The sequence below is a fragment of the Alligator mississippiensis genome, chromosome 4, assembly GCF_030867095.1.
Source record: "Alligator mississippiensis isolate rAllMis1 chromosome 4, rAllMis1, whole genome shotgun sequence".
NCBI classification, from domain to species: Eukaryota; Metazoa; Chordata; order Crocodylia; family Alligatoridae; genus Alligator; species Alligator mississippiensis.
In genome coordinates, this window is record NC_081827.1 from 207,566,170 (window position 1) to 207,591,173 (window position 25,004).

A 25,004-nucleotide genomic window follows, 5' to 3' on the forward strand; every position below is an offset into this window, starting at 1 on the left:
TGCCTGAAGCCACATTCCAACTCCGTCTCCCAACCAGAAAAACCCATAGAGGTAGCTATGGCAAAATGCAAATTCTACAACATAAATATCTATAGAACTTGACAGAGGTAATAGGCTGTCATGGAGTAGACCTGGTGTGAAGTCTCCTAACTGCATAGTTCCTGGGAGAGAGAAATATTAGGTCTAGGCAAGAGGCAGCATATTAACAATAGAAAACCAATAGAACTGCAATATTTTAATATTATAAAAACCTAAATCTGCCTGCCTGCTGTCTGTAATGCTTTATTCGCACTCTGACAGAAGGCAGCCCGCCACCAGGATGGTTGAGACAGAGGGGGTGGAGTAGCAGGGGCAAGGCCAGCACAGCTGACCTCGCCCCTGCTCCCTGGACTCGGTGGCAAGAGTGGACAGAAGCGGGGGCCAGGTCTGTTCCCTGTGGGTAATTTGGGGGGGGAGCAGGCCTGAGCAAGGGACAAGCCACCCCACTGTGGCGGGGGGGGGAGGGGAGGAGAACAGCAGGCCTGGCCTGACATGGCCACAGCAGTGGCTGGGGAAGGGAAGGAGCAGGTCTCCTGCTCCCCTCGGGCCCAGGCCCACTCCTTCCCCAACCATCCGTCCCGGTGTTGGCCCCAAGCCTGCTCTTCCTGTCCCTGAGCAGGCCCAATGCAGGGAAGGGGGGAGCGAGCCCAAGCCAAGGGAAAAGCTGGGCTGCCACAGCCCAATCAGGCCCAGGCCTGCTCCTCCCTCCGCTGGTGCGGCAGGGAGGGAGGGAGCAGGCCCGGACCCCAAGCAGCAGGAGAGAAGGGGCTCCATCCCTGCCTGCTCCTCCCCCCCGCCATCATTCTTGACAGGCAATTGGCTAGTTAGCATATAACATCCAGACATTTTACATGAAACCCTGGAAAACCTGATACATTCTTTTATAATTTTTTGTTTCTATAAAACGTTTAAATTCAAGTAGAACCTTCCCATATAGCATGTTACCGCATTTAAAAAACCCATATGACACACTGAGTAGTGAAATATTCATGTACAGAGTTTGCAGAATATTTAAGATTTTAAAGGTTATAATATTTTCTTCCTGCATATTACACTATGGTTTTATTTAGGTTTGAATTGAGCATCCAAACTGCTTCTACATTTGTGTCTTCTCCTAATCACAAAATAAAAGGAAGAAAACCCTACTGAAACACAAACTTTACCTGCACAGGCTATACCCAACACTATTATCAAATAAATTAAACAACTAATCGTGAAGCCTCCCTCCTGTGAAGAAGTATTAAATCAGTCTAACCATCAGACATTACAAATTATGATGGAAATCAACAGTATAGAATCTTTTCCTTACCTGTCTACTGTCTCTCTGGGACGATGAAGAGGAGGCACTTTTATGTGATGGAGTAGATGTTTTGTGAGAAGGAGATATACCCTTTTCCTCTGAACTCATGGTTGCAGCCAATTCCTAGTGATGATCTTGTGGTGTTAAAACCATGCCAATCCTCTCTGAAACTCATGTACAAAATGAGACTGGAATGTTTTTCCACATAATTGTTTCACAGTTTATCCTCTACTGGCAGGAAGGAGATGAACTCAGCTGGCATCCAAAATTCACCTTAATTTTTAAAAAAAGAAAGGAAGGAAGAAAAAAAAGAAAGAATGAATAAGCTTTCACCCTTAAAATGTTTCACTGCTCATCTGCAAGTAAACCAGAAGAAAGATCAGCTTTATTTACACCACTAGGACTCTTGGCTGCTATGTTATAATATAGTTTCATGAATATATTCAACAGATCTCATCTTTATTTTATTTTTTTTTACACCTGTAGTTGGTTTGCATTTTTTTACCTGCAATTGCAGTAACATTAAAATAATTGAAGAGTAGTGTCTTTGTAATTTACAAGAAAAATCCTTTCTTCTAAAAAAAAAAAAAAAAAAAAGTCTACAGAACTTTTACCCTTAGTTGAAGTACTTTCGTGGTAGAGCTAGACTTGTCAATCAAGGCAGGTTGGTAGCCACGTTTATAAAGATCCAGCCAATTTAAGAAAGCTCTACAATGCAACTTCAGAATTCCTTCCTTTAAACTTCAATTCCCAGGTTATTAGATAGAACAAAAGATTCACATACCCAGCTGACTACAGAGCAACTTCAAATGTTACCCCAACTTCAACTAGGTCTGTGCACTGTGCCAAAAAGGAAATTGAAAAGAATGTGACAGTTTAGCTTCCATTAGAATTTTCAAGCTTGTTTTAGAACTGTGGCATTTTATGTGATCTCCTTTTTATGTAGGAAATCACCTTCGGCATTTAAAAACAACCCAAGATCTAATGTACGCCACCAACACTCCTCCCCCCCACCCAGCAGGTAGTCTGTGGAGAGGGAAGGGTGGGGCAGATCAAGGCAGAGGGAGAAAAAAATTATTTGGGGGCACACCTCCACAGCAGGAAAGTCCCACCCAGTCAGAGCCCCACTCAACTTACCCCTGCTCCTACCTCTGCAACAGTGTCCCTCACTGCAGGGGCCTTGACCTAGCCCCCGTCTCTTCCCTCCTCCATGGACCTGTTGGGCTGAGACATGCATGTGCATGCACATGAGCGCTCAGCCCCCACCCCAACCTTGGATCAACTCCAAGAGGATCCAAGATCTACTGCAAGAGGCTCCGAGACTTACTGGTGGATTGAGATCCGCTGGTTGGTGATCACTGGTTTAGAAGAATGCTTCAGTGGGCATTTGAGTAAATTCAGACAATTTCTCCTATTCTACTTCATAATGAAGTTTGCAAATTCATTACAATGACAGATCCAATACCAATGTGTTACGATGGAGGGAAACAAAGAGTAAACCATAAAAATGCCTTTTTTGTCCTTTCATTCTTTTTAATAAGTAGGTGCAATATAAACATAGATCCAATACTGTGTTAAGAGTCTGTTTTTCCATTAACTTTGGATAAAACTGCTCCTTGAATGAGCTTCCCCATTTTGAAGCTGACATTTACTTTCTCTACTCATTCAATAACATTTTCAGATTCTGTGGTCCTTCAAATAATCCTTGACAATGGTACTGAGGAAGAATGAGATGAGTCAAGAAATTAGGAAACCTGGAGAGGACACATGTAGAGCCTCACTCACAACAGTACATTAGTGCAAGAGATTAGCATTCTGATGCAGGACACCAGAGGCTGGAGAACATCATGCCTTGTGGCCACTTCTCCTGTATTGTCAATATTAAAAAGTAGGAATCTGTGGATATTAAAAACTATCCAGTCTCCTACAAGAAACAGGTTGCATAAGGCCATTTGGGAGTGATGAGAAAACCAGAACATAATTTGGGCTGTATGATAGCTGTTTTGTGTGCATTTTCTGTAAAGAACATTCTAAAAGCAGAGATGTCAGAGATACAAGTCACGGAGCCCCACAGTCTGGTCCACAGTCCTGCTCCCAGTCTCAGAGCTGACCTATGTATGGCACACTGGACCAGCCCGTGTAGCCTGGTTCAGATGGAGCGGGCACTACATGACCTGGATCTGGCATGTGGGAGAGGAAGGGAGGGGGTTCCATGAGCCCAACCTAACCCATGAATTGGCCCCACTCTCATCCAGCCCAAGAAGCCAAGCAAGTTTGACACCCCCACTAAAAAGAGCAAGTTATTGTAAAACATCCATGTAGATGACTACTACTCTGCAAGCAAAATGTGAAATAGCACTTTAGATTGTACCTTTAGGAAGGCAGAGGAGTTGAAGATAAAACAATGTACCAGTAAAAATGTATTTTTCATATAAAGCTGAAATATACCCTATGAGATGTCTATCTAGTAATTAGTACCGATATTTTCAGTGGCTCAACTAAGAAAGGGGGGGGGGGGGGTGGAAATCTTCTTTGGAAATGGTTTAGGATCTCCATCCTGATCTCTTGTTTGTGTGAATCTGCCTTTGGAATGTTTGAGCATAGAGTAAAAGAGACTTCTTGTTCCTGGAAGTTCAGTTTTCCTGGTTTGAAGATGGTGGCATGTTGCAATGTTCATATTCCCACAGTCAAGTGTTTCAAATGACAGGATGAGGAAGGAAAAAAAAATCAGCCATATTGATTTTGGAATTGCACTTAAGTCCAAGTATTAAGTGGGGCTGGATAGCTCTGCCTAACATTCCTGCTTCTGTTATAGCATTGACCCAACATTTCAAAATTTCCTCCCACTTTCCCCCAACATGAGGAACCACATAGCAGATGTTGTTAAGTTTACTTGAAGGCTAAAGAAGGTTTCCATGAAGTAATGCCATTGATTCATGTCATTTGGCTAACTGGATGTCCCTTATATAATTTTGATTATCTGGATCAAAAATACCAAGATCCACCATAGAATCTATATTTCCTTTTGAGCTGCAAGGTCAACTTAGTCCTTGAATTTACCGTATTTTTTGCATACAACAAACATTTCTTCCAAAAAGTAGCTGCTGGAAATTGAAGTGTGCATTATACATGAGGAAATACAGTAACAACGATTTCTGCTGTCTTAGCTCCTGTCTGGTGAAAGTGAAAGTAACTACACACAATCTACAGGGAGCAGAACAATGAGCAGGTTTGGCTTCCTAGCTGTTGCTATTTGGTTGCTCTGAAGGAAAGATTTTTTTCTTCATTTTATCGTTCAAAAACAATGTGTATTTTTTTATGACAGGTGTGTTGTATGTGAGAAAATACAGTCTTTACTTAAAGGAAGTTTCCATGGCAGCACTATCTGTGTAGACTCAGCAATGAGCCTACCCAATGGATATTTAGTGATAACAAGTATCTACTTTTTCTGTGGATCAGTTTTCCATGACCTCAAGCAGACCAAGTGTTGCCATAGAGTTATATATAGCTCATGGCTTCATTTCAGGCTGTTCTGAGGTAGGTAGAGGAAGTATCTCTTGTGACAAAGGGAAGGAAAGAATATCTCTCTAAAAAAATGCCCAAAGCATCTTCTGATCTAAAATAACACAACAAGTAATAGCTAGACTGACCACTGATGCCTGGCTTAACACAAGATGTGGTGGTGGCAGATGAATTTAGAATTGTTAACTTTATTATTTACAATACTACATTATTTTAAACAAAGACTTGCGAACGTCCTCAGTGATGACAGAACAAGGAGCAATGGTCTCAAGTTGCAGCAAGGGACGTTTAACTTGGATATAAGGAAAAACTCATTAGGAGGGTGGTGAAACACTGGAACTCATTATGTAGAGAGGTGGTAGAGTCTCCATCCTTGGAAGTTTTTAAGACCCAGCTGTCACAACCCAAAGTTGTGATTTTGTGTTTTGTGTGTGCTTCAGCACTGCTAAATTATTTTCCCGCTAAATTGCAGCTTCTTTGCACGGTGGAGTTTTCTGCTGCAGAAGAGAATCCCGGTGCAACGGAGAATTCCCGCCAAATTGTAGCTTTCTTTGCAGGGTGCATTTCTTTTTGCATCTAAGAAATGCTCGGTGCAAAGAGTTCCCACCATTTGTATTGAAATTCGAGCCACATTACTGGTTCACATTAAATTATACATGTGTGGCGGCTAGCGACTGGCTTGCTAGCCGTATAAAGAGCTTGGGTGGTTTCCGCCCAAGTTGGAGGTCAAGAGAGTGAGAGAAAAACCTTCGCCTTGCGTGAAGATCTCTAAGCGCTGCGGATCCTTACGGACCCAACGCATTTCTTAAAAGGCAACAGGGGCCTGATCAGACTCTGGCCTCTCCCCGTCGCCGATAGATTCCTAGACTTATCCCTCCCTGCGCGCAAAAAGAGACGGACCCACGGAGTTTCGACAACTCCGTAGGAGATCGAGCTTGTCAGAATCCTCAAACGAGGATTTAAGCGGAGTTGTGCCTGGAAAACTGTCCAGCCTACACCACGACCATCTTTGGTGTAAGTAAACAATCTTGAATCAACCACTAAGCGTCCGTGACTAATTCTAGCTCGCCCCCCCGGTTTTCTCCGACCCCGCATGCCCGGGCTGCTGGCCACAGCCCGCGTGCACAAAACGGAACACGGATCGCTCCCGGCCCGCACACCAGCTAGACAAATCCTTAGCTGGGATGATCTAGCTGGGGATGGTCCTGCTTTGAACAGGGGGTTGGACTAGGTGAATTCCTGGGATCCCTTATAGCCCTAATTTTCTAGGATTCTATGGGCATTTATACAAGTACCTTTTTATCCCACAATGTGCCAGAAATCTGCTTTGCAGCAGACTCAATTAATTGCATTGCGCTCACCACATGCCGTTGTATAAGCTGCGAAATGCATGTCAGTGAAGAGAAAATGGCAGTGGTGTGCTTTTGAACTAAAGCGCCTCTGAGGTGTTTTAGTTCAAAAGCGTGCCACCGCCATTTTATTTGTGCTGACGCACATTTCGCCACTTATACAGCTGCATACGTCACAGCACTGGGAGCTTTTCAAAGCGCCTGGCACTGCAGTGCTTATATGTGTAAAAAAGCCCTATGATTCTAAGTATAATTTAGGACAAATGTCCTTGCAGTAGACTTACTTCTTTTTCAAGGACCAGTTGAGATGCATACAGAGTCTGCATAATACTAATTAAAATAGTTTCAAAGCACATTTCTTCCTCAAAACAAACATTCTGAGTTTACACTTCTTTGGGCCCAAGTCCATGTCCAAAAGACCTGTCCTACTTTCCAAGGAAGATACTTAAGCTCTCTCTGGTCCCTTTTGAAGGCTTTACACTGGAAAAGATCTGTATTATGTTGGATTTGCCTGAACCTCTTGTTTTATTGGGAAAACTGAATCATAGGGATGTTCTCCTATAAAGGAAAGACCTTGAGAATCAGAATCTGTAGAGCTGATACCTTTTTTCTTCTTTTCCAGTTTCTCAGATTTATATGTGGAAGGAAAGAGAAATTAACCTCTCAAGAGGCTGACACTGAGAATAATCTAACTAAAAGGGTTTTCCCTTTTTCATTTTAGAACAGGTAGGACAATAACAGCTATTGGACAATAGGACAATAACAGGTAGGACAATAACGGCTATTGCTAAGATATCACACAACAGGGAATCTGACAGAACTGCAACTGCTACTATACTATAGAAATAAAGAGTAATACCTGGAAAGGGTCATTCTTCCGAAATGACTCCGGAATTTTACGGATGTTTCCTAAACCCCTTCTGTAGTAAGAGATGGGGGAACGGCTGGGTACACACCTTGCTGGGTTCATCTGACCCCAGCAGTCGTTCCTGCCTAAGAGCAGGGGAGCTGGACCTGATGATCTCATGAGGTCCCTTCCAGCCCCTAACTCCTATGAATCTATGATCCTGCACAGACAGCAGATATTTAGTTTCACTGACCACACCAGATACAGGGGGTGATTCACATCCTTTCCCACAGATGTCATTAAAGGAAATGGTCTGGAACAAGGCATGGGGATGCAGGCAGGGACAGGATCTTCTGCCCGTTCTCTTGTTCTTCCAGGATTAGGCCTAACAAGGATAAATGACAGAGCAGTGAGGCATGGATGCCCTGCATCATGAGTTAGGTCCTGTTAGCTCTGAAAGAGTTCAGCAGAGAGAGCAGGATCCTACTAGTTAGGTATGCAGCCATGGCAGCTTCCATGTAAACAGTGTCCTCCTACCCAATGGACGGGGTAGGATGGCAGCATGTGCAGTATCCATGCCATTATCTTGGCATGGACACTGCTGCCTGGTAGACAGAGCAGGGTCTGGATAGTCCATTAGGAAAGGGTTCAGAACTTCTAATTTGTCTATTCCTAAGGCTCTCTGTGAGGAGTTCCTGCAAGAAATACCTCCCCAGACATGTTCTGGAAGCTGCTGCAGCCAGCTACCATTGCATCTGGGGGTTTCAGCAAGTTTGTTATAATACCCATGCAGATAAATAACAACTGGAGACTGCCAAGCATCTGATAAACCAAGTAGATAAAGAATGGAAAATGTCCCTGTCTGCCTGAAGCAAAGGGTTTTTTTGGTGATATCTTTTCAATAAAAGATGTCCAATAAGAGGTCACTCCCAAAAACCTTGCTTCTCACAGATTTCCTAGGCCACTGTGGCCTCAAAAAACACTACCACCATTCTTGCTTCTTCTGTTTTGCTGTTGCTCTCTGAGACTAGGGACAGAAGTTACACATAAACAGGTATAAGTGATCAGAAACTGGTTCAAAACCTGTAACATAACAGAAGTTCAGTGTGCAGAAACTCCTTTCAAAATCACTGAAACTGGTTTAAGATAAACCTGTATGGATGTAGTCAGACTTAACTGATTTAGGCTAAATCAGTTTATCTTCTGATCCAGTTCCCCCCCAGATTCAAGTTAACTCATAGTCCCCCTAGTATCCCAGGATGCTTTGTACTTCCTGCAAACCCCACCTCCTCGCAGAGTGGGCTGGCTACTTAGGCCCAAACTATCTGCTCCTGCTGAGCAGGGAGGCATGCTCTAGTGCCCCCCAGCTTCTGACCTGGGCCACTGCTGGCATGTCGCTACATTTCCAGAATTAAAAGTGAATGTCTCTTCATTTGCTTATTGGTTCAGTCTATGCAATTTAGACTAACCTACAAAGATTGACTCTCTACTAACCTACAAAGATTGCCTTTTGACTCTCTGTACTTAGCCTGAAAGAGAACTAGTAATTATAAAGCCTTCTCTCAGCTACTGGAGGCATAATGAACTGGCTGGCTACCCTACATTTTTGCAGGTATAGCCAGTCCTAGTCTGCTTTGATCCGCAAAACAAGATCTGCCCCTAGAGCTGCAAATTCACCCTGTCAAGAAAAATAACAAAGGTCAGTTAAATTTGATGCAAGATCATATTTAAAAACATACTGTTGTTGGGACTAAGAAATCATTTTGTGTATGTGGTGCTTATCAAATGACTACCATACCAACAAATGCTACCAGTGCTAAATTTCCATAGAGCACTGTCCAAGGAGTGCTGGCCTAAACAAGTGAGTTCTCAAACTTTCCAATCATTTCTTCCATCTACACTAGAATTCTCTCTTGCCACGATGCTGATTTAATCTTCTTGATTTGTGCTAGTTTCCTAAGTGACCAAACTCTCTGCAATCTTGAACATAAACAACCAACCTGTGTTTGTTTCACAGCTCATTCTTTTTTTTTCTCATAACTTATTACTATTTATATTTGTTATCACTATTCATATTTGTTTAAATGTAGAGGAACAGTCATTAACAGTATTAAATGTTTCAGGTATCTGTGGTTGTTATGGTATATTCTTATCCTGAATGTACTGTTACCACGAATACTAGGAGGGGAAAACACTTAGTTTTTAAAGATACACAGCATGGGGCCAGAGTCTACCCTGGTATAAGTAAATACAACTCTTTACAAGTCAATAAATTTGTACCCTTCTACACTATAGATGAATTAGGGAAAAGTGATAATCAGAACTTCAGAAGAGTACTTCTCTTCATAATCTGCCCTCCCACACTATTTTTGTCCATTCGTCTGAAATCATAATTTCCCAATAAATAGGTCTCTACAGTGCTTCTTGCCTCCTTCGTCATGACAGCCCACACACTGAAAAGGTAATAAATTGAGATTCCAGTTGAGGTCCTTCCTTCTTCCTGTGTCAGGTTGAGGATGGCTAGTCCATTTTAATAATGTTGCTATACAATACAAATAGTACAAATATATTTTGTAAATATGTGGAAAATATTTAATTTAGTGTTAGCACAGGAGGATGGTGACTTCAGGTTTGTCTAATCCGGGGTAGGCAATTATTCCAGTTGGAAGGCCACTTAAGTTCTGGTGAGCTGTTGAGAGCCACACATAAAATATTTTAGAAGACATCATTTTAAAATATTATAAATTAAAAACAAATCATATACTAGCAATCAAACATCTACTATAACATATTTTAATTTCATCTCAAAATTTTTTTGCCCTGACTGATGTTTTTTGAGTATTGTATATAGAGGCAATTACATAATAGACTCTTACTCTTGTATATTGTGTGTGGGGGGAGATTTGTAGAGGGGGTGTGGGTGTGTGTGAAGAGGGATGGGGGGCATGGATGTGCATATGGGAGGGGTGTGTGGAGGGCTGTGGGTGGGGATGGGGAGTGGATGCATGCGTGTGTGTGGGAGGCTACCACACTAGGTCCCAGGAGTAGGCCCAGGAAGGGCGTGAGGGCAGAGGGCGTGTGCAGCAGAATTTGCTGGGGTGGTGCTGGTGTAGGTGCAGCATTCCACTGCCCACTACTCCAATCTGGCCTGTGACTGCCCCTGCAGCGCTCTACATGAGGCTGCGGGCCTCATCTGCTCCCACCTGGAGCAGCCTGCCCAGTCTCAGCCCCACCCTTGCCCAGAGTGCACAGCTTCCCAGCAGGGCTGCTCCCAGTGCACCTGCAGCCACCCAGGTACTGCTCTGCTCCCCCTGCCTTTAGTGGCTCCTCCTGCTCCTCCTTGCTGAGCCACTCCAGGTGGGAGAGACCAGCAGCTAGGTGGCTCCTACCCCAGCATCCAGAGCTCTAGCACCAGGTGGCCTTCCACCCACTCAGCATGATGAGTGCCACCTCCAGGTGGCTGAATGAATGGAAGATAGCTGAGAGCTGGAGCCCCACACACTGGGGCAGGAGCCCCCTGGCTGCAGTTCCCCCCTGCCTAGCTGGTGATGTGGTTTCCTGAATGCATCCCCATGGCTGCTGCTGTTTCCCTCCATTACCTGCTGCCCAGAATGACACTGCAGGGGCAGGAGGAGGAAGAAGAGCCATCACTGAAGGTGGAGGGAGCCAATCAGTACCCAGGTGGCTGCAGCAACAGTGGGAGTGGCCCCACCAGGAAACTGCACACTGGCCAGGGTCGGCAGCAGGTACAGGAGGGAGTGTGGTACACGCCACCCTGGGCAGAAGTCAGCGGGGCTCAGCCCCATGAAGAGTGCTGTGGGAACAGCCATGTGCCAGATCCAATCAGTTGGGCCAGCTCCAATCAGTTGACAAGCCAGATTCAGCCATATTTTATCCACTTCTAGTCTAATCCATTCTAAAGGTGTCCAGGAAGGGTAAGTAGGTAGAACGAAGCTATGGGCCAGCAAGTAGCTTTCCAGAACAGCAACTCTATAAATGTTCTCCAGTCCCAAGCTACTGTAAAGTGCTTCCTATTCACATTTCAAATACAATACAATTAAATTGTTGACACTTGAGCTAAACTCTGTGGTTGCAAGACAACCAAACTCTTAAATTGTTTGAACCTAATATCAGGTTGTTTTCTTGCCAATGAAGAAATACATGGAAAACCACACCATCTCCCTTAATACTGATGTAAACACTGCTTATTCCATTAAAAAAGTAAGAACTTTACAATATCTATGATACAGCTTTCAATTTGAATTTTCTGATGCATCAGAATTTCAAGTACCTCAGTACCTGCTCAGTGAAAACACTTCAGGCAATAATAACACAAGCATTAACAAAATTAAATATTTCTAGTATAGAGGTTCCTAATAATTTTAAAAGAATTATAGACAAAATTAGGAAAGGTGACTGAAAAAACAGGCAGACATTGTAAGCATGAGAGAAATTATTAATGAATTTATCACCAATATCTCTATTTTATAATGTAACAACATAGAATCTAAGGAAGGATGCCCCAAAATTAAGCTTTCCTTTTCTGGTACACTGAATTTAGATTCTGTTTCTTCAGATCTTCATATCTTATCTTCCAAATTTTGCCTGAAAGTTGAAGCAATCAAACTTCTTAAAAGCATATCAAAAGCGATAAACTTTAAAAACCTCCTGGAAATACTACTGCCTCTCCACAGCTAAGACCAAAGCCAACTTCTTTTAGAAAACTAATTTTGATCATCCTATTAAATTTATCAGAGCTATACTAAATCACACATGGTTTTGCTCCTTTTCCATTACAGCTGCTTAGAGTTTTGTCAGTGACTTCAGTGGGAGAAGGGTCAAGCCATAGGCCAAGGTAGAAACAGGAGGGAAATTAGACAAATTCAGGAAATGAGAATTCCAAAAACAGTAACATAGTCTCGGTTTTTAAACATGTTTTAGCTTTATTTGAGTTGTGATAATTGCAGCTTTGTATTAACCCTTTTTTCTTGATAAAAACTAGGCCTTAACCAGTTGTGGGAGGTTTCTTGTCAGAATTATGTAGGTCCAATTCTGCTATTAATATTGTACAATATGCATCTTCCTGGGAAAGTACTGAAGTCAATGGGAGAACTCATGGGCTACAACAGGGGTGGGCAAAAATGTGGCCTACGGGCCAGATGTGGCCTGCCAGGTCATTTTATCTGGCCTGCGTGGCCCCTAAAAAAATTTAGAAAATTAATATTTATCTGCCCCTGGTTGCCTGTCATGCAGTCCTCCATGGCTTGTGAAAACTCAGTAACTGGCCCTCTGCCCAAAATAATTGCCCACCCCTGGGCTACAATATTACTCGATGTGCATAATGGGTGGCTAAAAGAGGCCATTGGTTATTCAACCCTGTTTATAAACACCCTTTTGACTGCAAGGTACTTCTAACTGCAATGTCAGAACTGTAATCTCAGAGAATTTGTAGAGCACAAAGACACCATATAAAATTTAGGAATCCTGGGTAGCACAGAGAGGCTTTACTCTGACCTTTGTAAGACCTGTGCACTTTATACCAAATGTATTTCACAAACATGTAGTTTGGATACTAGGAACAAGACGAGGCAGACATCTGAAAACAAGAAAGTGACAGCGCTGGAGAGATTATGAAAACCTAGAGCATGGGCTAGCAACCTTGTAGAAGTGGTAGAGCGTAGTCCGACAGTAGGCTGCCACTTGCAACCTGGCCTTCCTTGTGCCAATTCCCATGTTGCTGAATTGCTGCTGATGTCCCAGATTCATGAACCAGACATAAATCACTTGAAAGCCCAGATCCAGCCCCTGAGCCATCAGTTGTTGACCTCTGATCTAGAGGAATTACCACAGAGATAGGAATTCTAGTTCCACCTCTGCTCATTGGACTCAATATTATTTTAAACTTACAGAACACTTCATAAATGTAACAACTCTAAACCATCTATCTAGGCTTCAAAATATCTCTATGATATAGGGAAATGTTGCCTCATTTTGCATGTAGGGAAACTGGGCTCGCAAGGTGGGTGGATCAAAACCTGATGACATTCAACATGTAGAAATGCATGGAGAAAAAACCCACATCATACTTATAAGCTCACCAGTGCTACACTCACTAGCACCATAACTGAAAGAAACTTGGGGGTCATGATTGACCACGAGTCACCAATGTGATGCTGCAGCCAGCAAAGCAAATAAAACTCTGGCTTGCATTTTACTGATGCATCTCAAGCAAGACCCAAGAAGTCATCCTCCCGCTTTACTTGGCCTTGGTGAGGCCGCAGACGGAGTACTGCATCCAATTCTGGGCTCCACACTTTAGAAAGGATGTAGAGAACCTTGAGAGATTCCAGAGGAGAGCCACACACATGATTAGAGGCCAAGAGAGCAGGCCTTATGAGGGGCTGACAGTCAGGGGACTCTTCAGCTTGGAGAAGCAAAGGCTCAGGTGTGACTTAGTGGCAGCCTATAAGTATAAGGAGTATGCATCAGGAACTGGGAGAATGTCTGTTCACCAGGGCACCCCAAGGGAATATCAGGTCTACCGGTCACAAACTGCTGTAAAACCATTTTAGACTGGACACAAGGAAAAACTGCTTTACCGTCCAAGGCTCCAGAGTCTGGAATAGACTTCCCTCAGAAGTAGTGCAAGAACCTACTCTGGATACCTTTAAAAACTGCTTGCATGCTCATCTTGCTGGGGTGATCTGGTCTTGTGAGGTCTCTTCCAATTCTAATGTCTATGAAATCATTTAGCCTCTAAGTTCATTTTTCTTCTGCTTATTTGCTTCATAGCTGTCACCTGTACTTTGAATAAGCCCAGTTTTCCTGCCTCAATGATTTTATGCAGCAGTTATCACCTATTTACAAATTCCTGAAGGGGTAAGAACCTCTTCATATTTAGTTTGACTTGAGCATTCCACTGCTAATTCATTTTTATTTTTTAAATTGGATATGAAATACAGTAGATGGGCTGAAAGGAGGTGACATTTACTCTACTACTTAGAATTTTATTATATGCATTTACTACATTCCCTTCACAATTTAATTATAATACTGAGAATTTATCAGATGTAACAGCTAATTAAATTGGATTATAGTAAGTGGGAAATGTTTTGTTATAGTGTGGGAGCTGTGGGGAGGCACTGGTTACCTATGCCAGGGATAATAGTGGGACCTCCTTGACTCTTAATTCAACAGTTGGATTTAAGTATATTCTGCTCACTCTGTGATGGGTTTCCACTTGGTTTTAGTTACCATTTTTCTTGTATTGGAATTCTAAGGTCTTTTCAGTATATGCCCCTTGTAAATCATTGCATCCAGAAAGCTGCTGATAGTACAGTAGTTAGTTCCAGAGAGAATTTGCCCCTATCAACTCTGTTTTGTGCTCTGGTTAAAGAATACAAAATGCAAGTTATCCCAGGGCACCATTTTTCCTAAAGCTGGCTATGATTATACAAAGAAAATGACGCTGGTGAATAAGGGTTTGGGGGTCTGGAAAACATTGACAATCACAGACCTCAGGAATATAATGGACTTCATTGGGTCACAGAAGCACTCAAATGGCCAATCTTTTTGATGTTTCAAAAAAAGACATTCTTTAAAAAAAAAAAAATACAGTATTCCTTATAATGCAAGAAAAACCCTCTGGCAGTTTCTGGAAGAGGAATTTTTAGAAAAAGGTACCATAGCCACCCCAGCACTAAACAGACAATTTTTTTTTTTTTTTTATCATGTGGACTGACCACGTGGACTTGCTTACCGATTTCTACTATAGTTTCAATGGTTGCCACCCATTGATCAAATTCTCTCTGGAACTAACTACTATACTATCAGCAGCTTCCTAGATGCAATGACTCACAATCCAGGATGGTATTCCACTAACCAGTATATACAAAAACCCCACAGACCACTGTGCTTACATCCACAAAACCAGCAGTCAACCCAAACACGCCAAGAAAGCTGTATTGTACAGTCAGATGCCCAGATACCACCTCATTTGCTGTGAGGAAAATACCTGTAACACTTACCTTGCCAACCTGAAAACTACCCTCACCCAGCAAACAGTTACAACCAACAATCAGGCCTTAAGAGAAATATTCCCAACCCCACTGCTCCTGTCTTTCAAACAAACCCTAATCTGTCCCAACTCACCTTCAGAAGCAAACTCCCCACTGATCAATACACACCAAATATAACACAATCCTGCCTTAAAAATAAATGTAAAACCTGCTAATTCATCTTAATACTATAAAATAGTCTCCACAAGAAAACCATCAGAGTCCACAGATCCTACATGTGTATTCCAGAAACTGGCACACCAGATCCAATGCATGAAATACCCTCATGGAAACTCTATGGGTGAAACCAGAAAAACAAACAAACAAACAAACTAAGCTCCAGAATGATCCAGGAAAAAGATAAATGGCAGAGCCCCACAAACACTGGCTGGAGAACCCTTTTCAATAAACACTGCTCACTTTTTGACTTCATAATACTTGTGCTCAAGGGAAATCTACAAAACGCTTCCAAAAACAGGGCTTGCAACAAAAATTCATAACTTCTTGACACCAAAAAACCCAGAGTGTCCCAGGGGCATGAAGGAAAATGGACAGGAGATCCCTTCTGCAGCATGGGTTGAGGTGGGGACACCCCTCCATGACAATAGGAAAAGCCCCAAGAACAGAGCAAACTTACCTTTCACAGGTGCAGCTGGGCCAGACGAGCTGCAGAGGGGCAGAATGCCCACACAGTTTGTCAGTCACTTTTATCTGCGGGGTCTGGCATCTAATTAAATAACACGCCACCCTGGACAGCGAGTGAACTGGGCCAGAGGAGGGCGTTGAGGGATGGCAAGGTCGTCAGATGCAGGATGTGTGAGTGGGGGGCAGGCTGAGGCCCCACCCTGGAATTTCAGTTATGTTTTTCTTTTGATTCATTTTAAGCCCTTGGGTCAAGAAAAAGCCCACAAGCAATGCTCGGAGGGCTGAGAGAGCCAGGACCACATATGGGACCCCAACACCCAGAGACCCGACCCATTATCCGGGTTGCCTCACTGCACTGAATACACCCGAGTGACAAAGGAAAACTGTTGTGAACCCTGAGGGCCAGAACAGAGGGGACAGGAAGCAGCACCTGAGTGTAGTCAAGTTGACCATCATTCAGCTGTCCCCAGAGGATGGCGAATGGTTGGGGTGCAAGGGAAGTGGAGCCTCAGGAACATCCACTAGTGATGATGCCTGGTGCGCAAGAGGGTAAGAGGGTATCCTACTACTAAATGAAATATCCAAGATGTGGAAGGCGAGTATCAGGGTATCCCTCAGGGAAAGCACCACCCACCATCATGGCAGCAGGAGCAGCCTCCACGGCAGACCCTGGGTGCCCGTTCCAGGGCCACCAGAGAGAGGCTCCACGAAGTCAGGCGGGTACACAGGGAATAAACACACAGACGTTGAATGTTTGGCTCATTATAATCTACCTGCTAATACCTCATTGCTCTAGTATCCTCTTCCTTTTTGAAAAGTTGTGATCTTTCACTTATCAGGTTCTCTCCCCTATTTCACTCCTCTGTCTGCTTATCCCTATGTTGTCTCTTTTCTCTTTTTACAGCTCTGCTGCGTTCCTTTTAGCAGAATGTTTTTATTTACATAGAGAGTTTTTCACAAGCCATTGATCTATTCATTACTTAACTCAGATCACATCTGCTTCTTTTTTAGACCTGAGGATGAGTATTTCAGGCTTGAAAGCTGAACTAAGGTTGAAGACAGAAGTTACAATTTTCAGCTAATCTGGCCACAGAAAGTGGTCTATAGCCATGACCAAACAAGTGCATGGTTGCAGACTGCTTAAAAAAAATGGATGATCAGGTGAAAATCTGAACCCTCATTGCATGAGGGGTCAGATGAAGACATTTCAAAACATAGCGTCTTCTGTAACTTGTGTCTTTCTGCCTGCTAGCCTCCGAGCTGTTTTCAGAATGGGAGGGGAGAAAGGGAGCAGAGAGTTCAGTCTGGGGGGTTTTCTACTCCCGTTGGAGAGTGTGTGCGTGTGGGGGGGAGCTTGGAGGCCCCCCCCCCCGACGTAGGGGGACTCCAATTCACCCATGCCACCCTCCAGTGCTGGCTGGGGATCCCCTAGAATGAGCTCCCTCCGCTCCCCTTCCCCCCCCTCCCATTTTAAAAACAGGGACAGGCTGACAGGGAGGAGGAGCCATTGCTAGGGGAAACCAGCTTCAGGCTCCCAGCCAACAGCTGGATTCCCCTCCCCCCTGGAACCAACAGTGAACTTGTTTGATCCAAGGGAATGGGGAGCTGCACTTCTGTCTGTGACTAAAAATCCCTACCAACCAGGCAGCTGGTCCCATGAAAGATATCAGCCCCTCAAAAAATATCCTTGACTCTTCCAGTTGCCAGACCTGCTTCCCTCAAGTACTGCTCCTGAATTGTTTTTAAAAGTTCACTGATAAGCATTTTTCAGCAATTCTTCTGTCACAAATAGAAATGGAGGGAGGAGTACAGAAGAGTACCCTTGGAACAACTTCATTGACATTGCTGAGAAGACCTGTACCGCATCACAGAAATGGAGAGCTCTCCAAGGTAACACAGCCTAGCCAATGACACACTGCAGGACAGGAGAATTGGCAAGATGACAGTCCAGGAAGGGTGGTCGTTCCTAAAGGAGGCAATCCTTTGGGCACAGAGGGAGACGATCCCGGTATGAGGGAAAAGCGGGAAAGGAGCCAAAAAATTTCCTTGGCTAAACAGGGAAATCCAGGGAAGTCTAAGGGCAAAAAAGAAGGCATACAGGCAGTCGAAGCAGGGGGAAGCTACCAAGGAGGAGTATACGTACTTGGCCTGCACTTGCTGGGAGGCAGTTAGAAAGGCTAAAGCAACTACAGAGCTGAGGCTGGCAACACAAATTAAAGACAACAAAAAGTCTTTTTTTTTTTAGGTATGTAGGGAGTAAAAGGAAGGCGCAGGGCAGCATAGGACCCCTACTGAACAAGAAGGAGCAATTAATGACAGACAGGGGGATAAGGCTGAGCTATTCAATGAGTTTTTTGCCTCAGTGTTCTTGAACAGGAGTCAAGATAAGTCTCCTAATGAGCTCTTAGACGGGTATCAGAGGGGCACCAGCCTACCAACTGTCGACGCTGACTTGATGCAGTCACTTAGATGACTGGATGCATCCAAGTCAGCAGGCCCGGATGAGCTGCATCCGAGGGTACTGAAGGAATTGGTTGGTGTCATAGCAGAACCACTGGCACGGCTGTTTGAGCGCTTGTGGCACTCGGGTCAGGTCCCGGAGGACTGGAAAAGGGCCAATGTGGTCCCTATTTTCAAGAAGGGGAGAAAGGAGGATCCAAGTAATTATAGGCCAGTCAGTCTCACCTCCATCCTTGGAAAGGTCTTTGAAAAAAATATGAATGATCATAATCATGGGAGTCCAGTGGGAAAAATAATGCAGCAGGGAAAGCAGCATGGATTCGTAGCAGGTAGATCATGCCTGACAAATCTGGTTTCGTTTTATGACAGGGTCACAAAATGCTTAGATGCAGGAGTAGAGGTGGATGTCATTTTCTTGGATTTTAGCAAGGCCTTTGATCTGGTATCTCATCCCATTCTCATAAACATATTAAGAGGCTGTGATATAGATGTTTACACGGTCTGGTGGTGGCAAATTGGCTTAGTGGTTGCACCCAGAGTGGTAGCAGACGGGTCAGTATCGACCTGGAAGGATGTGAGTAATGGGGTCCTGGACCTGTACTCTTCAGTATCTTCACCAGTATAGACGTGGATGTGGGTGTGAAGTGTACTCTGTCCAAGTTTGTGGACAATATTAAATTGTGGGGTGAAGTGCACACTCTGGAGGGTAGGGACTCTGGAGGTGGACCTGGACAGTTTAGAAAAGTGGGCAGTACACAATAGGATGCAGTTCAACAAGAACAAGGACAAGGACAAGTGCAGAGTGCTGCACCTAGGGCACAAAAATATCCAGCACAACTACTGCCTGGGAAGTGACCATGTCAGCAGCACAGAAACGGAAAGGGATCTCAGAGTCACAGTGGACTCCAAGATGAACATGAGTCGTCAGTGTGATGAAATCCTTAGCAAAGCTAACCACACTTTATCATGCATCAGCAGATGCATGAAAAATAGATCCAAGAAGATGATACTTCCCCTCTATGTGGCATTGGTCAGACCGTAGTTGGAGTACTACATCCAGTTTTGGACCTCATACTTCAAGAAGAATGTTGATAGACTCGAGAGGGTCCAGAGGAGGGCCACTCGTATGGTTAGGGGCTTATAGGACAAGCCCCTAAAGAGAAACTGAGGGACCTGGACCTCTTCAGCCTCCGCAAGGGAAAGCCGAGAGGTGATCTTGTGGCTGCCTACAAATTCATTAGGGTGACATAGCAAGGGATTGGAGATGCTCTGTTCACCAGGGTCCCTCTTGGGGTAACAAGGAACAATGGTCACAAACTGACAGAGAGCAGATTGAAGCTAGATATCAGGAAAAACTTCTTCACGGTAAGGGTGGCCAATATCTGGAATGGGCTTCCAAGGGAGGTGGTGCTCTCCCCTACCTTGGGGGTCTTTAAAAGAAGGCTGGATAGGCATCTGACCTCAGCACCTTTTCCTGCCTCAATGGTCTGTTGAGGTCCCTTCTGACCCCAGCATCTATGAATAGCATGTGCTCCCATGAAGTATCAGGCTCAGAATTTCTCCAGTCCCAAAAGCATTATAAGTCATGTTGATAAGGCAACAATATATGCCTGCTCTACCCAGTTTCAGAAATAACCTCATACCCTGTATAGAAAAAGCAGCATTTGAAAGTTCTTGCTGAGTTGCTCCAGATAAAGACAAATCTAAGACACATTTCTGTAAAAAAAAAAATGTGTATTGTTCCCCAAAGGCTAGTTGTTTCTTATAATGAATTCTTTTCCACATGGTTGCTCAACATAATTTATCGGTTGATTAATATCTTAGGTAGTGTAGGAATAATTTGACAACACAATTTAGGGGGTGGAAGTAAGGATGTAGACATAAACAAATTAAAAATGCATCAGACTGACACAAAATTTTTTAATCACTTTGACCTCAGCATTTCTTCATAGTGGTCTATCAGTAAAGGAGGGAAGAGCTTTTATGTGTTGTTTTGTGGTTGTATGGAACTGTCAGTTTATGCCACTAGCCACTGTATAGTGCTCTTTATACTTTACTAAATGTTCCACTACCACCCATATTTCAGATCTTTTTAGATGCAATAAATTCATAACCCTGCTTTCATCACGGCCCAAGGCAATAGGTTATAAATGTTGCATATGAAAAATACAATAAAAACAACAGATCTCAATAATGTAGCAAAGTGCTGGTGATTTAATAACCTGCTTATGGGAAATGAGCTATCTGTCTTTTTTATTAAATAGAGAATCAATCTCTTCATAGCCACTAACTCAAGTTCAGCCACATCAGCATTTAAAGTTAATCTCTGGGGAAAAGCTCTGGACTTCTACACCACCAGAGAGTTACAATCCAGGGTGAACTGACTAAGAAATCCTAAGCAATTAAAGGAACCTAAAATTATACAGATCAGAAGAGAAGACAGCACAAGGAACTAATATATTTTAGAGCTGGGGAATAACTTCTTCTAATAATTTACCTGAACCCAAGAAAAAAAGAGGGAGAATTATCTCTGTCAATGGAGTTCTCCATTACTATTGATTTCCTATTGTAAATGTTAATTAAGAGATCTCAGAAATGTAAATTAGTACCTCTTAAGGTAACTGGGGTCAGCATTAGCCAATATATTTGAGGAAGAAGGCAAGGCAGTGTGCTACCCTGCCTGACTTCAGACTAACATGGCTAACCAGCTGTCTCTCTCTGCCCGAGGGAGAGAAAAATATTTAGGCTGTGTACGCACATTCAAATGATTTTGGAGAATTCTCTCAGGTTTGTTTTCCTGGTAGAAAGACTCACCCAGAGACCCCTGAATAGACATTTGAATGCTGAGCCCCTAAAGAGCAGAAAACTTGTAGTGCTGATGCTGCATATCCAGGGGGCCCTGTACACACATTTCAGAGTGCTTTGCAGATTCCCTCAGTCTGCCTGGAGACAGATGGCAGCAGTGCACAGGGCAGCCCTGACCAACTGAGATAGCTCAGTGTCAGCCCGTGTCTGCCTGCATCACAATGTAGACATTGTGCGGGGGGTATATAATCTGCTTGCTCCCTGCCTGGATGGAGCAGTACAATCCAGCTGAAGCAACACACTGCCTCCCGGGTGGGAGAAAAGGCAAAGCACCTGGGATGCTGGAGGACTCTGTTATGGTTTCTCTCAAAAAGGAATGTGTACAGACATTCACTCTCTAAGGAGAAACTCTCCAGAGAGCAATTTAACCCCAGTCATCCCCAGGCTATTTTTCTCCCAGAGGGCTCTTGCAGAAAATCCTGACCATCATCTGTATACTGGTGGTTTCTAATGGAAAAGCAGCAATGCTCCCAGGAGAACCAATGTCTCTATGTGGCCTTTTATCCCAGCACCAACAAATAAGAGATCAGTGTGTAACAGAGGATAGAGAGAACTCTGAGCAGAAACCTGCTTGATTTAAAATTAGGAATATGTATTCTCCAGATTTCATTTTTGCAAACCATAAGAAAAAGGAATAAATAAAGTCTAGGGACTATGCTCTCCTTTCAGGATGTTCTATGATCTCTTGCTCAATCCATTTAACAAGATCACAGTTGCTTTTTAAACTCATAATCTTTATTTATTTCTTTTAATTATTTACAGAAGCAAAAACTTATATATTAAGCTTTACCCCTTTGATTCTCTTCAGGTCTAACCACCAACTACTTTACATCAGAAACGGATCTAGTTTGCTTCAGATGAGTGGATGGAGATAAACTTAGTCTGACATTCCAAAGCAGTAGGCTAAATACCTGGAATGTGTAATTAATAGTTGTATTTAATAATTGGAACATGTCCTGTGAATATTGCTATTTACTTAACTTTATGTACTTAACTATATTAAGTACACTTATTTCTTGAGACATTTTTTTAAAAGGTACCAGAAGCTGACTTTCCCTAAATGGAAAACCATACATTACATAGGTATTTAGTTATACCTATTTAAAAGCTCTTAAACTTTTGCTCCTGAGACTAGATGCTAACATCACAGCCACTCTTCCTTCCTGACTTTCTCTCAATATATTCTGAACCGAGTATCTAACTAGTATCTGCTGAACTGCATAAATGAGCCTGCAGCCTCACTCAGACAGGTCTTAGTTACAAAAGCAGACATGCTGGAGATACTTAATCAAAACACAGGCAATAATACCTTTCTTATGCACTAGCTTTGCATTAAATCAGCAAATGAAAATATGGGTTACTGAACAGTTGGTGTGTTCAAGGTCCTGCACTTGACAAAAATAGCAAAATGGACAGTAGTTACCATATTTAACACAAATCCAAGATGACCCTGAATTTAAGACAAACCTCTACTAATTAGATTATATACATGGAGAATCTGAACAAATGTATAATTTTTCCATGTATACAATCAAATTATTGAGAAGTAATATTAAATTCATTCCCCATACTACTGCAGCAGGGAAAGCACTGACAGGGGGGACTGGCAGTGGGCCTGTGGGAGGACCAGGCAGTAGGGAGGTACTAGGATGGCAGGAAGTAGGGGCCAGGCAAGAGGGGGGCTGTTGAGGGGCAGGCAGTGGGGGAAGCAGTGTGGGGGGGGTCAACAGTTTGACTCCTGCCTCTTGCCCCTGCACACCTTGCCATGTGCCACTTGTCCACTCCCCACCACTTGTCACCCTCTGCCTGCCCCCATCACAGCCTTCTCCCCAACCCCTTCACCTTTCACCTCTGTTCCAACTCCAGCAGGTTCCATCTGTGGTCCAACATGGGGCATAGGGTATGCGTTTGCTTCATCCCCAGACTGGTCCCACAGCAGTAGCAGAGCAGCTCTATCTCAAGGCCCTAGCCTGAGCTGCCCCTGATGCTGCTACAGAGCTAGGCTGGGGCCAGAACAAACATGCACCCTGTGCCCCAGATTGGAGCAGCAATGGCACCTGCTGGAGCCAGAGGCCAAAGCACGGGTAAGCAGCAGGGGTAGGAGATGACAGGGGAGAGGGAAGCCAGCCTCTTCCCAGCAGCTGTGCTCAAGCTGGGTGGGACGAGGTATGTGGGCAAAGGTAAGGAGGGACAAGGAGCATGATAACCACTAACATCTTTAGATTTTTACTTTTCATTTGAAAAACAAAATCATCTATAGTTGCAGAGAATATAATGCACTGATTCTTTCCTGTGTCTAGACAAAGACAATTCCATTACTGTTGCTGTTCATAGGTTTGTTGAAGTGCAGTACAAACCTCTCTCATTTACATCGCTGTTATACTAAGCACTGAAGCAAGGTGATATTATATCATTTTCAGTCTGCTACTGCTGCTTGGGAAAGCTGTAGACAGTTAGCACAGGCAGTCACCGAAGTTAACGTTTTTTTACATTTTACATAGAACACAACCTCCAGCTTCTGCATCTGTCCCCCCACAACAGTGCTATTTCCTACACAGTGAGCCAACCCACATCTACAGGAGACTTATTGTTTGTCTGTCATTTCTAGAAGAATTCCTGCTTTTGATGCAATGAGAAGTAGATATCCAAATTTCTCTGTACGCTCACTGGGTTAAAGAGTCAAAGGACTCGTATCTTTTTAAAACTAAGCATTAACATTAAATATAAACATTAAAATTAAACCTGGGAAAAAGAAAATTAATCCTCTGACTTCCTAGATACATTTATCTTTTCAGCAGATATTAAAATGTGAAGTGAAAATGTTGACTAACGTTGACTTGATTTATTTCAGGCATTACAAGAATTTGCTTTACCCTCAGGCCCTGTGTCAGAAATAACAAAGGTCCTGGAGAACAAAGGTCCTAAAGAACTATTAATTATTCTTGGCATATCTGTAACATGGAAAAAAAACCTCATCAATCCTCTCTTTAATGTGTCACAAACTTTAGTATGTCTCAATAAAAAAAAAAATCAATTTCTCATGCTTAGAACAAATAACAGAGGTATAAGGAGGTCTGATGGTGCTAAGATTTAAAGCAAGGATTAAAAAAATAGTCCTAGATCGGAGATCAGCGTTTTATTTAAAACCCTGCACGGGTGCCAAAATGGCAATATTAGTTTCAGGGACCAATGACTATTTAAATAATAACCAATTCTTCCTGAATGGCTATAGCTAGAAACAAATGATGAGCTAATAGGAGGGCCAATCAGTTTTTAATACCAATTGCTGGTGAGATGCCAAACATTAAAATTCATATCAATTGATTAGTAATATATTTCAGCTACTATAAAAGCCCAGGGTTGAGCAGTATAAAACATTAGTTTCTAATTATAGGCATTCATTGCAATGCGGAAGTTAGACTACGTGGTAGGCACCGGAGAAAACAGTTGGAAGAAAGTTACAGGTTTCCCCTCGCTTTATGCTGTATGAGCGTTCCTGGAAAATGGCATATAACTCAAATTTGTATAAAGGGAACCCACTTGACAATGTAACAATGTAGGGATACATTCCACAACCTCAACTGTACTGACCCCCCCCGGACTCATTTCTACCACTTTTACAAGACAATTTTGGTACTCATCAACACCAGAGAAGGGTAGGAGATAAGCTAGCAGGATGCATAGAAACCATAATGGGGATGGCAAGTACAGAAACACGTGTCGTAGACGAGCGAGGGGCACAGAGCCGCACGGGAGACTATATTTTGGTGCACATCGCTCCCCAGTGCACCACATAAAGCCACTGACTGCGGGCTTCCACCACACCAATCACATAAGAGTGAATTTACCTCGCATAATGAATTTTTGGTATAAAAAGGGTCATTGCATAAGAGTTAGTTCACACATACAGAACCCGCATA

The 25,004-nt window shown here is 43.2% G+C and overlaps 1 protein-coding gene across 4 annotated transcripts in view; it reads right to left on the minus strand.

Annotated features, from left to right (window-relative positions):
* Window positions 1-25,004, minus strand: part of OSBPL6 (oxysterol binding protein like 6) — a 208,883-nt gene that overhangs the window by 102,396 nt on the left and 81,483 nt on the right. For all 4 annotated transcript variants that reach the window (XM_059727248.1, XM_059727246.1, XM_059727247.1 and 1 more), the window contains exon 2: window positions 1,349-1,612. In XM_059727248.1, coding sequence (XP_059583231.1) covers window positions 1,349-1,447 — 99 coding nt within the window. In that variant the 5' untranslated portion in view covers window positions 1,448-1,612. The remainder of the gene's footprint in view (window positions 1-1,348; window positions 1,613-25,004) is intronic.